This window comes from Peromyscus leucopus, chromosome 8b (genome assembly GCF_004664715.2).
Source record: "Peromyscus leucopus breed LL Stock chromosome 8b, UCI_PerLeu_2.1, whole genome shotgun sequence".
Lineage (NCBI taxonomy): Eukaryota > Metazoa > Chordata > Mammalia > Rodentia > Cricetidae > Peromyscus > Peromyscus leucopus.
This window is the reverse complement of record NC_051086.1, coordinates 40,637,511-40,652,854: the sequence shown is the minus strand read 5'-3', so window position 1 is coordinate 40,652,854 and position 15,344 is coordinate 40,637,511. Positions and strand designations below refer to the sequence as shown.

Sequence of the window (15,344 nt, the reverse complement as noted above, 5' to 3'; positions counted from 1 at the left end):
GGTTCAGGAAACGGAATTCCAGATGTGCTCCACTATATTGGCAGTTACTCCATTTCTCAGCAGTTGTAAGCAGTGATTCAGTGGACATGAGAGTGTAGACATCTCAGGACCCTAAGATCATTAGATATACTCATCGGTTAACCTTGAATCACCTAGTTATGAGTTCCAAAGAGCTGGGATTAAGTGCATGCCTTCTGTACCTGGCTGGTGCTCACAGCTCCTTCTTCATTTCTGAGTAGTTTCTTTTTATTTTCTATTAGCATACAAAGTGTTAGTTTCATTGAAAATAAAACTTGCCCTGGGTGGTGGTGGCACACACATTTAATCCTAGCACTCAGGAGGCAGAGCCAGGTGGATCTCTGTATGTTCAAGGCCAACCGGGTCTACAGAGCGAGCTTCAGGACAGACCAAAACTACACAGAGAAACCCTGTCTCGAAAAAACAAAACCAAAGAGAGTTATGAGCGGCATCTGGGAGAGAATATGCAGTTTTTGTCTGAGACTGGATTATCTCACAGTATAATCCTTTCCAAATTCATCCATTTTCTTGCAAACTTCATAATTTCATTTTTCTTTTTGGCTGAACAAAATCCCATCATGTACAGGTACCACATTTTCATTATCCATTCATCTGCTGATGGACACCTAAGCTGACTCCATGTCCTAGGTGTTGTGACTAGAGTAGCAATGAACCTGGATGTGCAAGCATCTCTATGGTAGGCCTTGGTGGTTTGAATGAGAATGGCCCCTGTAGGCTCATATATTTGAATGCTTGGTCTCTAGTTAGTGGAACAGTTTGGGAAGGATTGTGAGGTGTGGCCTTGTTGAAGAAGATGTGTCACTGGGGGTGGGAAATTTGAAGATCTGATGTGAACTCTCAGCTACTTGTCCAGCACCATGCCTGCCTGCCTTTGGCCAGGCTCCCTCCCTCTGAACTAACCCTCTGGAACCGTAAGCAAGCCCTCAACTAAATATTTTACTTTAGAGGTTGCCTTGGTCATGGTGTCTCCTCACAATAATAGAACAAGAAAGACATAGGTATAGAGTCCCTTGGTGTGTATGCCCGCGAGCAGTATGTCTGGCTCATATGCCAGTTCTATTCATAATGTCCGAGAAATCTCTGTACTCATTTCAACAATGGCCGTGCTCCTTTCCAGGCCCACTGAGAGCATACTAAAGGGCCCTTCTTCTTGGTCTTTGCCAACACTTGTTATCTTTCAGATAAGAGACCAGCTTGCTAGGTGTGGTGGAAGCAGGAGACTCAGAACTTCAAGGACATCCTCAGTCACCATAGTGAGGCCAGCTGACACTGCATGAGATCATACAGCAAAAAACGATAAGATATAAGTAAAAGCTGGGGGCCAGGGGGCATAGTGGTAGCACAGGTTTTTAATCCCAGCACTTGGAAGGCAGAGGCAGGTGGATCTCTGTGAGTTCGAGCCCAGCCTGGTCAACGGTTCTAATTCTAGGACAGCCAGGGCTACACAGAGAAGCCCTGTCTCAGGGGGAAAAAAAAAAACAACAAAAAAAAAAATAAATAAAAAAATAAAAAAAAAAACAAGGAAAAAACAGCCAATCTTATAACATGCAGTGAAATGCTGTAAATTATTGTTTCCAGTTTGAACCAGTAAAAGCAAAGTGTATTTATTGTTTTACAATTTCATATATATTTACAATGTGTCTTGGTCATACCCTTCCACAACTTTCCACACACATCTCTTTGTTTGTGGTGGAGGGATTTTTGTTGTCATTTTATTTATTTTAATTTATTTTTATTTTATGCACATTGGTATTTTGCCATGGATGTTGGGTCCCCTGGAACGGGAATTACAGACAGTTTTGAGCTGCCATGTGGGTGCTGGGAATTGAACCTGGGTCCTCTAGAAGGGCAGTCAGTGCTCTTAACCCCTGAGCCATCTCTCCAGCCACTTTGTTGTCATTTTAAAGACTTTATTTATATAAATAGTGTATGTGTGTGCATCTGTGCTTGGAAATGTGTGTGTGTGTATATGTGTGTGTGTGTGTGTGTGTGTGTGTGTGTGTGTGTGTGTGTATAGTCCACAGTTGAAGTTGGGTGTCTTCCTCAATCACTCTTCACCTCATTAATACTATGTAGCCTGGCTGCCTCCCAACACTGTAACTAAAACTTAAAGGCATACACCACCATGCCAGACTATCCACCTTAACTTTTGAAGCAGGATCTCTCATTGAACATGGAGTGTTCTGATTCAGCTAGCCTGACTGGCTGGCCAATGAGCCCAAGGGTCCCTTTGTCCTTGACACCCCAGCATTGAGATGACAATGTGTCCCACCACATGGATCCCATTAAACTTCCTTACTCTGAACTCCTGTCCTCCGGACTGCTGAGTGCTGGGATTCCAGGCACTCTTGCATCATCCTGTCTGCTGTTGGGTGGGAACCCGGAGCTTCCTGGGGGCTACACTCCAGCTCCAGTTACTAAACCACACCCCTGCCCTGTGTTGCTTTTCACAGTAGCTGTCCTAACCAGTGTGAGGGGACAGCTCAGTGTCCCTTACAGCTAGTGAAACTGAGTATCTATCCACGAACTTATTAAAAGTCTGTCATAAAACAAACAGGCTAAAGGCCGGGCGGTGGTGGCGCACGCCTTTAATCCCAGCACTCGGGAGGCAGAGGCAGGCGGATCTCTGTGAGTTCGAGGCCAGCCTGGGCTACCAAGTGAGTCCCAGGAAAGGCACAAAGTTACACAGAGAAACCCTGTCTCAAAAAACAAAAAAAACAAACAAACAAAAAAAAAAAAACAAAAAAACCAAACAGGCTATTCACTAGCCAGACCAGGGGCAAATCAAGGCAGGCACTAGACCCTGGGGGATCTCAGCATGCCCCAGCTGTGCCCAGGCCGATTCCTCCCAGAGAACTGTGGCTCCAAGTCAACAACTGAGAAGAACTCATGTACACTCCTAATTAAATAGAATAAACAACCAAGAAGAACAATAAAGGACAGGGCAGGGCTAGAGAGATGGCTCAGTCAATAAGAGCGCTCCTCACTTTCAGAGGGCCCAGCTCAGGCCCCAGAAGTCACATTCATTGTCCCACAGTGACCTGTAGCTCCACCTCCAGTCACTCTGTGAGATGCCCTCTTCAGGCTCCACAGAGACCTGCCCTCATGTGCAATAGCACAACACACAAAAACACCTGCACATAATCTTTTTTAAGGATGTAAGTGTATGATTGCTTTGCCTGCATGTAAGTGTATGTACCACATACATGCCTGGTGCCTAAGGAGGCCAGAGAGGGCATCAGATGTCCTGGAACTGGAGTTACAGATGGTTTTGAACCATCATGTGGGTGTCAGGAACCGAACCTGGGTCCTCTAGAAGAGCAACCAGGGCTCTCAACTGCTGAGCCATCTCTCCAGCCCCCACAGTCAATTCTGTATGAAGTCTGCCTTCAGTGTTGGCAGAGCTCACAGACCTTGTCTTTGCCCCTCCCAACACTCCTTCTTTCTGGCATTTTCTTAGCTCTTTACTGTTCATTTCCCCAGTATAAGTTTTAGGATCAGTTTGTCTGGTGCCAGCATTGTCCTCCTTCACTGTCCCCTCTTCAGCGGCATGTGGCAGGGACTCCCAAACCTGTACTTTGTCTTCCAGATGACAGGAGACATGGAAAGGCCAAGATATCATGGGAAGTCCAACCAGGTAAGCACCTGCTCTCCCATGTGCTGGTGAAGGGTAGCCCCTCCCTGGGGGCTCCACAGTCTCCTGTTCCCTTTTGTCTCTACATAGCCATAGCTGGCCTGGTGTTTCTATGTAGGCCAGGCTGGGATCAAACTCAGAAATGCACCAGCCTCTGGATCCTGAGTGTGGGGATGGAAGATGTGTGCCACCAGCCTCTGGATCCTGAGTGTGGGGATGGAAGATGTGTGCCACCAGCGCCTGGCTCTCTTATGTTTCCTTTACAGTTCAAGGCTTCAGGGTGGCTGCTCCAAGGTGACATTCTCATGTTAGTGACCAGGCAGAGAGCACAGGCTCCAAACCCCTTTAAGACAACACATGGTATTCGGTTGTGTGTGTGTGTGTGTGTGTGTGTGTGTGTGTGTGTGTGTGTGTGAGAGAGAGAGAGAGAGAGAGAGAGAGAGGGAGGGAGGGAGGGAGGGAGGGAGGGAGGGAGGGAGGGAGGAGAGAGAGAGAGAGAGAGAGAGAGAGAGAAAGCCCACAGCCTCCTACATTGACCCTCTGCTCTCTGTCTCAGCCCTGAGCTTTGGAACTGGTCATTTCTTCAACGGCTGTAGACATAATAAAGCTGTCATGCACTGAGAGCTGGAGGGACCCAGCTCAGCTCTACACTGCATGTCCCTGCATTCCAAGGGGACCATTGTCCTTTATCTGGCCTGCTGCAGAGATCAGGAAAAACTCCTGAGCAATCCTGTAGACGAAATTCACAATTTCTTTCTTTTTTTTTATAATTTAAAAACAGGATTTATTTTATTATATGTGTCTGAGTGTGTACCACCAGACCCAGCTCTGAAATTCAACTTTTCATTGACTAATGCAGTTTACTGAATCCAAGAGCTTTAGAATCCCCAAACTGACTGGGCAGTGCTGGCGAATGCCTTTAATTCAAGCACTCAGAAGACAAAGGCAGGTGGATCTCTGTGAGTTTGAGATCAGCCTAACATACAGAGCAAGTTTCAAGACAGCCAGAGCTACACAGAGAAACTGTCTCAAAAAACAAAAAGCAAAAACAAACAAACAAACAATCTCCAACTGTGGCCATACCTTTAATCCCAGCACTTGGGAATCAGGCAGATCTCTGTAAGTTCAGGGCCAGCCTGGTTCACATCAGGATCTAGGAGAGCATAATGAGACCCTGTCTCAAAACAAAAAACAAAACAAAACAAAAACAGCCAAACAAACAAACAAACAAAAATCCCCTAACAGTCCTGAAAGTCGCTGAATTGTCCTCAGAACACTCTAAGGGATTCACTAGGACAGCCCAAAGAAGCTTGTCAAAGTTAGAGTGATTTGTGTCAGAGAAGAAGTTCTGGGGCTGGGGAGATGACTTGGTCAGTAAGGTACTTGCCAAGTAAGCATGAGGACCTGAGTTCAATCCCCAGAAGGGATGTAAAGGCAGGGTCCACAGTATGTATTGTGATCCCAGGCCTGGGGAGGAAAACACAGTCTGAGACCTTGGGCTTGCTGGCCAGCCAGCCAAGCCTCATCAGTGAGCTTCAGGTCCCAGTTAGAGATTCTGTTGCAAAAGACAAGGTGGGCAGGCCTAAGGATCAACACCCAGGAATGGCATCTGGCATGTGCACACACACACACACACACACACACACACACACACACACACACACACACAAAGAACAAGTTGTGATTGGTCTGGGGCAATCCAATCTAGACAGAGGGCAGGTAGAGAAAGAGACTTAAGAGTGGGAAAAGAGAGATGAGAGAGTACATTCCTGAGGCTGTGCCCTAATGTGTACCTTCACTGGCTGTGAAAAGGACGCTTTATCTTTTGATGGAGAGTAGAATAGACAGGGATGAGAGCTGACTTGAAGATTCAGGTTTCTGGGAATGGACCAAGGAAACCATAGGCCCCTCAGGTCTTGAGTCTGGTAGAAAGAAGTGTTCTCTCAGGTCAGCTCCATGAAATTGCATGCCTGTCCTAGTCATTAGAGGAGTAAGCCCAGGTGTCTACATAATAGAGACCCCACCTCCAGTATGTTGTATGCTTTTGTTGTTTTTTGAGACAGGGTATCTCTGTGTAGCCCTGGATGTCCTGGAACTCACTTTGTAGACCAGGCTGGCCTTGAACTCAGAGTTCCACCTGCCTCTGCCTCCCAAGTGCTGGATGTAAAGGCGTGCTCCACCACTGTCCTACTAATTATGACCTCTCAGGGACTATAAGCAGAGCCCAACAGGCTGAGGAAGAGTGTGGTGTGACATTTGTCATCCATGTCTACAGTACAAGGGATGTGGGTGTCACACTGGGACAGGCCTGGGACCCTGCTACTTGGTTTCATGCCTTCTATGACCTCTAGTTTAGAATGTTTTGGAGATTGTGTAAGGGCCATCATCCAGTGGTTGTTAGTGGACTTTTTGAGACAGGGTTTCAAGTAGCCCAGGCCAACATTGAATTCTTGATCTCCCTGTGTCCACCTCCCAAGAGCTGAGATTAGTTTTGTGCCACCATTTTGTGACTATAATCGTGACCATTGAAAAAGAGACTCCAGGACACACTGAGTGACTCTTTACCTTTGCCATGAGGTCTGATGACATAGCATGGCACAGCTGTTCAATGCCTTTCCTATCCAGATCTGGGCGGCAGCATTGCTCAACAGTATCTTGGAGTTGGGGCAATCCTCTTCCCTCCCCCAGTCTAGAGTCCTGGTTTTCACAAACACACCCAGACACAGCCAAGAGCCCTTGGTAGAGAAGGACCTTCCACAGACAGGGAAAGGTCATCCACCTGCTCCCAGCAGGAGCCTGATCAGCCTGACACCCTCACCTCCCGCAGGAAGGACACATCTGGGGCTCCATGAAGAGGACGGCTCTCATCCTGGGCTCTGGGCTGCTCTTGTCTGTAGCCTTCTGGAACTCAGTCACATGGTAAGTGTGCCCCAGACCTTTGGGGTGGAGGCACAGCATGAAAGAGCTAGCTTCCCAGTCTACTCACAGACACATAAATGCTTTTCCTTCAAGGCATCTTCAGAGATTTTGGGGTGCTTCTGGCTACTTTTGGCAGACCCAGTGGGAGAAACTGCTGTCTACATTTGAAGGCAATGAGTGGATGCTGTTCCTTATAGGTGAGGATCCAGGCTGAGGGCTGTGGGTTGGACTCCACACTTGTTCTTTCCCCATACTAGTTTATTATAATTTATTGTTGTTGTTTTATTATCATCATTATATTTACTACATGTGCATGTGAAGGAGGCATGAGCATGCCAGAGCATGCATGTGGAGGTCAGAGGACAATTGCAGAAGTTGATTCTTGCCTTCTACCATGTGGTACTGGGAACTGAACTCAGGTTTCAAGCTTATTGCAAGGCTTTACCTGCTTGTGAGCTCAATCTGCTGTTTGTTGTGGTTTTTGAGACAGGGTTTCATTATGTAGTCCTGGCTATCCTGGAACTTTCAGAGATCCTCTTGCCTCTGCTTCCTGAGTGTTATGTTTACAGCTCTACTACCTGCCCAACCAGCTGTTTTTAACCAAGGTTTTTGCTGAATACTTGTAGCCCACTGCCCTGTGAGCAAGGGCTTAATATTTCAAAGTGGCAGCTATTTTCTGTCATGGGAAGGACTCTTAAGTCATCTCCTACTCACAGAGAGTTAGGCTACTCTAAATGTTTCCTGTGATTTAAAAAATACAATCTATTTCCTGTATGTGTTCATGTGTATGCCCGAGTCTACGTACGTGCACCATGTTCATACAGGAACTGGGAGGTCAGAGGAGGGTATTGGTTTCCCTTGGAGTTACAAATGGTTGGGAGCCACTGTGTGGGTACTGGGAATTGAACCTGGGTCCTCTGGAAGAGCAGCCAATGCTCTTAACTGTTGTGCCATCTTTACCTAGCTGCCAGGTTTCCCCGTGATTTTTATTTTATTTTGATTTTTCCAGACAAGATTTCTCTGTGTAGCCCTGGCTGTCCTGGAACTCACCTTGTAGGTCAGGCTGGCCTCGAACTCAGAGCTCCACATGCCTCTGCCTCCCAAGTGCTGGGATTATAGACATGTGCCCCCACTGCCCGGCTTTTCTTGTTAGTTTTAAAGATGCTGTGTCAGCATTTCTATGCACAACCGTATGTGAATTTCTTTTCTCTTGCGTTTTCACTTCAGTCTTTCCAACTATCCTACAGACTGGGTCTACCAGTGCTCTTCCCACACTGGCCATGTCCTTCCTACAGCCCTCCCACCTCAGACACTGTGTTTGATGGGGAAGGGAAGGGTTAAAGGAAGGAGATAAAGACAGTGAAACAATGTCCTTGTCCCTCAGGATTCCCAATCCTGTAAGAGGTCACAGTAGTTAGGTAACACTGTCATGTCCCTTGGACCTGCCATAGGTAGGAGATTAAAGACATGAATGTGTCTTGGTCAGCATTTTCTTATTATTTATTATTGTGTGTGGGATGTAGGCAGGGACATGCATATTGCACATTAAGTGTGTGGAGGTCAGAGGACAGGCCCGAAGTTACTGCTCTCTCTGTACGTTTATGTGGTTTGTGGGGTAGAGCTCAGATCATCAGACTTGTCCAACAAGAGCTTTAGCACTAACCATCCTTCAGGCTCTATTTTTCTTCTTCTTGGCGTAGGGTTTCAAGTGGCATATGCCTTCTTGGCATAGGACAGCCCAGACTGTCCAAGAATGGGCTATGTGGCTGAGGATGACAACTGAACTTCTAATCCTTCCTTCAATCAGTATTGTCTAAAAATTTCCTTTTTGAGGGGGTGGGGCAGGGTTTCTCTGTGTTAACAGCCTTGGCTGTACTGAAACTCACTCTGTAGACCAGGCTGGCATCAAACTCACAGAGATCTGCTTGCCTCTGCCTCCCAAGTCCTGGGATTAAAGGCCTGCACCACCACCATCCCCTTGTAAAATATTTATAGAGTGTCAGCACTGGAAATAGTAGACCAGGCAGCGAAACTGTTTCACCATCCATAAGGAACACTGCTCAGAGCTAAAGGGAATGTCATCAGTAACTGTGCTTAGAGGACACAGCAGCAACACTTACCCAGCAGGCAGCAGAGGCTGGAGGATTGCCCTGAATTTGGAGTCTGTCTGGACTATACAGTGAGATTCAAACCAGCCTAGGACAGAGTGAGACCCTGCCTTAAAACAAGTCAAACAAAACAAAACAAAACCTAAAACTAAGGTGTGGTAAGACTCACCTTTTATGCCAGCATTTGAGAGGCTGAGCCAGGGGTAAAAAATCTATAATGAGTTCAAGACCAGCCTGGACTACACAGAGAGACACTGTCACAAACACACACACACAGTGGAGGGGTGAACACACATTGTCAGACAGAAAGAACAAATACAGACATTTAGTGACTTTTCCAGGTTCCATGGCTAGGACACAAGCAGTGTGTCACCAGGCAGGGACAGATCCATGCAGGTGCTCACTCACTTCCTAGTGAGCTACTGTGGTACCCAGGGCTGCTCTAACTCCCTCTGCTCTCTGCCTCAGGTGCTGCCCTGGTACCTGCGCTCTGCTTCTGGGTTTTCAATGGCCTTCTGCTGGTGGTGGACACAACAGGGAAACCCACCTTCATCTCCCGTTACCGCATCCAACTGGGCAAGAATGAGCCGGTGAGTGTCAGTGCAGCTGTTAGTTCCAAGGATGCAGGGACGGGAGTCAGGGCAAGAAGATGACTTACCTTCCAGGTGACCTGATCCAGCTTAGAGAGAAGGGAGCGTGTGTGTGTGTGTGTGTGTGTGTGTGTGTGTGTGTGTGTGTGTGTACTTGGTTGGTAGAGTGCTTGTCGAGCCTGAAAGAAGCCCTGAGTTCCACCCCCAAAGCACATATGCACATGTGGGGTGTGCAGCTATAATCCAATATTCAGAGAGTGGATTCAGGAGGATTAGAAGTTCAAGGTCATCCTTGGCTACATGAGAAGTCTGAATGTACCTAGAGCTACATGAGACCCTGTCTAAAAGAAAAGGCCAGTCAGATAGTTCAGCAAATAAGGTCATCTATCTGCTGCCAAGCTGGAAGACTTGAGTTTGATCCCTGGAACCCACACAGAGGAAGAAAAACTTCATTTATTCTGACCTTCAGGTGCTCATCAGGACACAGAGGCACCTACACCCACACACCCACACACACATATACACACACACACACACACACATACACACACACACACACCAGTAAAAAAACAAAATGAAAAGGCCATTCAGCCAGTGGCCAGTCTAGACCAATGTCCTGGTCTCCTTATTCCTAGCACAGGGTGCCCCATGACACTGTGCTTAGCTTATTAGGGAAAGAAATGACGGCCTCAGCCCTCCTGGGCTGTCTCAGAGACACCATCAGCACTTTACCCATGAGACCATGGATCTGAAACCGGACATCCACTGCCCCAAGAGAGGCTTCTCCAATCTGACAGGTAGAGTTGGTGGTACAGACCGTTTATGTAAGAGGTAGTCATTTTAGCAAATCCTTATTTATTTTTGTTAAGATAGGATCTCTCTATGTAGCTCTGGCTGTCCTGGAACTCACTATGTAGACCGCCTGGCCTTGAATTCACAGAGATCCGCCTGCCCCTGCCTCCCAAGTGCTGATATCAAAGGCGTGTGCCACCATCATCCAAGGCAGCCAGTAGTGTGAACTGTCAAGACAACCCCAGGAAGACAGGAACAGTCCCTGCTTCTTAGCTGCTGCACTTGCTCACTGTAGGAGCTGAACCAACCACCACACTACAGTCTGGCCTGCCTTCCTGCTGCTTTGACAACCTGCAGACAATCTTCCCTTACACAACCCTGCAGAGGGTGATTATGAAAACAAGCTGTTCCCTCAGCCCCACCCAACTCTCCTGGCAATCTGCTCTTAACCTGCCCAGGTGCCCGATGAGTCACCTCTGCTCTCAAGGAGTCTGCCCAGCCTGACACTGAAGGCACTAGGGTGGAAAGGAGTCCTGCTGGAGCCCTGTGAAATGGTCCCCTCCTGAGAGGACAGCTGCCAGAGAGCTGGGAGGCTCCCTCCAGCTCCCCTGGCAGAACAGCCTGGAAGTCTTTGTGTCAGTATGTGGCCTGTAAGACCCTTTCATCTGCAGACCTTCTGTCTCTGAAGCAGCCAGCATGACTGAATGCCTTCATCTTCAGGCTGAGCACTGTGGGAACTGTCATGTTTCAGATGAAGCTTTGTCATGGACCCTGGGTAGGACATGACATAGACTAGAACATCCTCTTTCTTCCCTGCTTCCAATCCAAACAGAGTCTCATTGGCCCAAGCTGGCCTCCACCTTCCTATATAGTTGAGGATGACCTTGAACTCCTATCTTCCTTCCTCCATCTCATTGGGCTAAGATGCTGAGGATCAATCCCAGGGCTCCAAGAACACCAAGAAGGCCCTCTACCCACTGAGCCATGTCCCAGCCCCACCCTGGGCCTTTCCAGCTGCAGGGCTCCTACAGATCCTCAGCAGTCTACAGCTCTAAATATCATGTGCCACCTGGAAACCTTTCTGTATGAAGTGACTAGAGAGCAGCAGGCAGTGTGGGGGCTTCTCGCAGAGGACAAGGTCTAGAGGTGAGAGACCTACCTGTTCAAGTTTCAGCTTTCCAGGCCAAAGAGGCAGAGCTCAACCCATGAAACTCCAAGGCCGGCACAACTGTGCTTCAGACTTTCTGAGGACACATCAGGAAGGAGCTTGGGACCATCTAGAGCCTGGCTAGCTGTGGGAGGTGCTGACTTTCGAAGGATCCTAGGAACAGGCTGAGGTGGGAGCTGATGGAGCAGGCATTCCTAGTATCCTAGCCTGCCCACACAAACACTCTCCCATCTCCTCCTTCCTAACCTGGCTCCTGCTGCACCAAGGGAATGAAAGCCCCATAAACAGCTCCAACAGCATTGAGTCTCATGCTGTGTTCTGGGTTGTGCCTGCCAAACTCCTGGCTCCTGTCCTTTTTGATCCAGGAATGGCTCTATATGCTTCCCTCTTCCTTATTTATTATTACATCTCTTTCCCAACCCAGCTAATTTCTCTTTGCATTGTCACATAAATGCTTTACTTTTGCCATCTCTAAAAAGTAAAACACAAACCTTGGCTGGGTGTGATGGCACACAGCAGGAATCTGGCATCTGAGAGGGAGGCTGGAGGAGAGATCAGGAGTTGCTTTTGCTACATGAGACTGTTTCAATACATTTTTTTTTTTAAAAAAAAATGTGTGTGGGTGTTTGGCCTGCATGCGTGTCTGTGTTCCACACAAATGGAGCACCCAGAGTCCAGAAGAAGATACCAGAGTGACAGTCAGTAGCCACCACATGCATGCTGGGAATCACACTGGGTGCTCTGTAAAAACAGCCGGTGCTGGTAATCAGTCATCTCTCCAGCCCCAAGACTATTTCCAAAACCAAAACCAGCCCCTGGCCCCACTTAACCCAAGTCCACACCGCCTCCTGTTATGCCTCCCCAAGAGGCAACGCTCACTGACAGAGTCCTCTCTGCATTCAGAGCTGTCTACACTGTCCTAGAGTCCTCTCTGCACTCAGAGCTGTCTACACTGTCCTAGAGTCCTCTCTGCACTCAGAGCTGTCTACACTGTCTCAGAGTCCTCTATGCAGCTTCTCAGAGCTGTCTACACTGTCTCAGAGTCCTCTCTGCACTCAGAGCTGTCTACACCGTCTCAGAGTCCTCCATGCCATTCTCAGAACTGTATGTAGCCTCTCAAACGGGCTATGCAGTCTCTGGCCTTCCCTTTGGCTGTTTTTTTCCAAGCATTTAATAGTAAGGAAGTTGTTTATATATACATACACACATACACACACACACACACACACACACACACACACACAAAATATATATATATATATAATATATATAATTTTCTTAAGCCTACAGCAACTGGTATTCCCATAGTAAGGAAGTTGTAAACAGTGAGAAATGTAAGAAAAATATAGGAGACTCATCCACACACCTTTTCAGATTCAACCATTTATTCTATAACTTTTTCCTAAACTGTTCCAAGTTTGTGGCACTGGATGACTTGTATTGTTTCTAGTCTTTTTGCTGATGCCTCCTTCCCGTTTCTCTAGTCCTAATTCTCAGATACCCAGGGGGTATCCTGCAGGCACCAGGGCAGTGGCTGGAGGCTGACAGTTCTTAGGCAATGCAAAGTGACCACTAGCCTTTTCTCCTGGGACCAGTGTGTCACCTGTTCAGCATCTCTGGACTGGCCACAAGCAGAGCAAGCTGAGATGGACCTGACATGCCGGCCTCACACCCATCCAGATGCCTCGTTCCCTTTATGTGGCTAGGACAGTCCAGCATGCTCTGAGGTTGGAGACCTCTTCTGAAATCCTTCATCAAGATGGCTAAGGCAGTCATCACTGCTTATCTGTTCCTGTGCATTTAACTGGTACTTGTTTCATTGTCCTTGTAGAGCACTGGGTGTTCTGTAGGCCAGAACTCAGTAGTGGCAGACCCTGGCCTGTAGATGTAACCAATCGTCTTATTAAAATAAGAAACACAGAGCCAATGTAAAAGGGAAAGCCGAGAGGTCAGAGCTCAGAGATAAAATCTTACCTCCTGCAGTGCTCCTAACTTCCCCGAGAGAGAGCTACTTCCTGTTTGTCTGTGTTTAAATAGTCTTTCTGTTCTGCCTTCTCATTGGTTGTAAACCCAACCACATGACTGCCTCATCACTGCCTGTAAGTACCGCCCTCCAGGTCTTAAAGGCGTATGTCTCCAATACTGGCTGTATCCCTGAACACACAGAAATCTACCTAGCTCTTCTAACCACCACGCTCTTGCTATGGTCTAATAGCTCTGACCCCAGGGCAACTTTATTAACATAAAATTAAAATTACATTTCAGTACAAATAAAATATCACCATATTTCCCCTTTTCTATTTTAATAAAAAGAAAAAAGGCAAAAGGTTATAACAAAAGAAAAACTATATACAAAAGTACAATAACTATATACAATATATACAAGTAACAAATACCTAAACGATGTCTAGTCCATTTGTATTTGACAAATTAGAGAAAATAATTCCCTTATCTATCCTATTTTAGTAAGTCCAAAATGTATCTAACTCACTTTCTATCCTAATTAATCTTCAACTATAACTAACTAATCTTCAACTCCCTCAGAGACCCAAGAAGGAAATAATATTAGCTAACAAAAATAAAAACAAGTGCACAAAAGCAACTTCCAAAAATTTTGTGAGTTGACAGAAACAGCCAGCTGCCTGGACAGTCACCTGAGGTTTCTCCACAGTGTTGGGGCATCATCTTCAGCCTATAGGCTTATCGTATCTGACAGACTCATTTGTGAAGTAGGTTGTACACAAGGTCAACAGTTCAACCTCACATTGGGTGAGAGCAGTCCATGTACCAGAAACACCTGAATTCCACTAGTGTCATGTCATGATTCAGGATTTTAAATTCTGGAAATTGTTGATGGTTTTTGAATTCAGCTGTCCATTCTTCTTGGCTGTGTATATATGGCTTCATCTCAGCATCCCCTTCTTCTCCACATCTCTCTATTAAATGCCAGTCTACTATTGAGAGGCGTGAGCTTTCAGTTGCTGTTCCATTGCACAACAGAAGCCATCGGCCCACTGCCTGTTCAGCTGTCTTCGAAGAAAAGGACACTGTACCTTTTCCGGATTGTGAAGGCCACTTCAGGGATGGTGCCATATTGTCCTGGCCTCAGAAGATGCCTTCTGATAAAGCCATAACCACACTTGTTTTGGCAAGAATCAGTAGTCCTTTGTTTCGTGTCTGGTCTGTCCATTTTGTCCTGTTGATTCGAGGATATTTTGTTGTCCAGTGGCTAACTTTTGCCACAATGAAAATTAACTCCATATGCAGTTTCTTCAATGCCCATATTTTCTCTGAAGTAGATTGGTACTGCCAGGAGCCGACATGTCTCAAAAAAGAAAAATTTCTAAGTTATTAAAACATTTTAAATGCCATATTCGGAAGATCTCTGAATGGTTTGAAGATGACCTGTCTAAAATATATCTGCTCAATTTTTTAAAACATATCTAATATAACTACAATTTCTATTGTAATGTCTAACTACTAACTTTCATTTCTTTATATCCTAATAGTTGGTAATAATGTAAAGTATTTAAAACTAGTAATTGTCTTTTTCTTTTCTTTTCTTTCTTTCTTCTTTTTTTTTTAAACAAGAACCTTAAATCTAATCTCCTTTGCTTAGCCTTTTTCCTAACCCTTGACAACAACTTGTAACCAACCCCCCTAAACAATGAAAAATTATCCCAGACCCAAAACCCATTAAAAGAACCAAAAAACCACCCACCCCACACACTTCTTTGGGAATGTGGGCGTCATATTCTTAAAATTGCATCCTGCTGGGTATGGGCAAAGTTATCTTTATCCTGAAAGAAAAATTTAGGTTAATTGTCAAATTCTAGGAAAGGTAACTATATCCTTCATTATTATCCAGTCTGTGTATAATGCCAAAGTTCAGGGTTTATCTCAAGTCCTTATTCAAGTAGTCTTTGAGACTGGATCATCTCAGCTAGTCATCTCAAAATTGCTCTGAACACCTTGTAGTTCAAAGCTGATCTGTAGGTGATGTTTGTCAGCTTAGTGATATTATTATTGTCCACGTGGAATTGTTGTTGTTGTGGGGCCCCATCTTCTTCCTGGAGACTTCAGTTGATGTTAGG

The 15,344-nt window shown here is 46.2% G+C and overlaps 1 protein-coding gene and 1 pseudogene across 3 annotated transcripts in view; both read left to right on the top strand.

The window, feature by feature from the left end:
• LOC114700432 overlaps nucleotides 1-15,344 on the top strand; it is a 47,770-nt pseudogene that overhangs the window by 7,373 nt on the left and 25,053 nt on the right.
• The window catches only part of LOC114700428 (fatty acid hydroxylase domain-containing protein 2-like), a 34,541-nt gene that overhangs the window by 15,149 nt on the left and 4,048 nt on the right, over nucleotides 1-15,344 (top strand). For 2 of the 3 annotated variants that reach the window (XM_037201340.1, XM_037201339.1), the window contains exons 2-5: nucleotides 3,629-3,676; nucleotides 6,501-6,592; nucleotides 6,686-6,789; nucleotides 9,169-9,290. In XM_037201340.1, the coding sequence (XP_037057235.1) occupies nucleotides 3,629-3,676; nucleotides 6,501-6,592; nucleotides 6,686-6,789; nucleotides 9,169-9,290 (366 nt within the window). The remainder of the gene's footprint in view (nucleotides 1-3,628; nucleotides 3,677-6,500; nucleotides 6,593-6,685; nucleotides 6,790-9,168; nucleotides 9,291-15,344) is intronic. The other variant, XM_037201341.1, reaches the window with a different exon arrangement.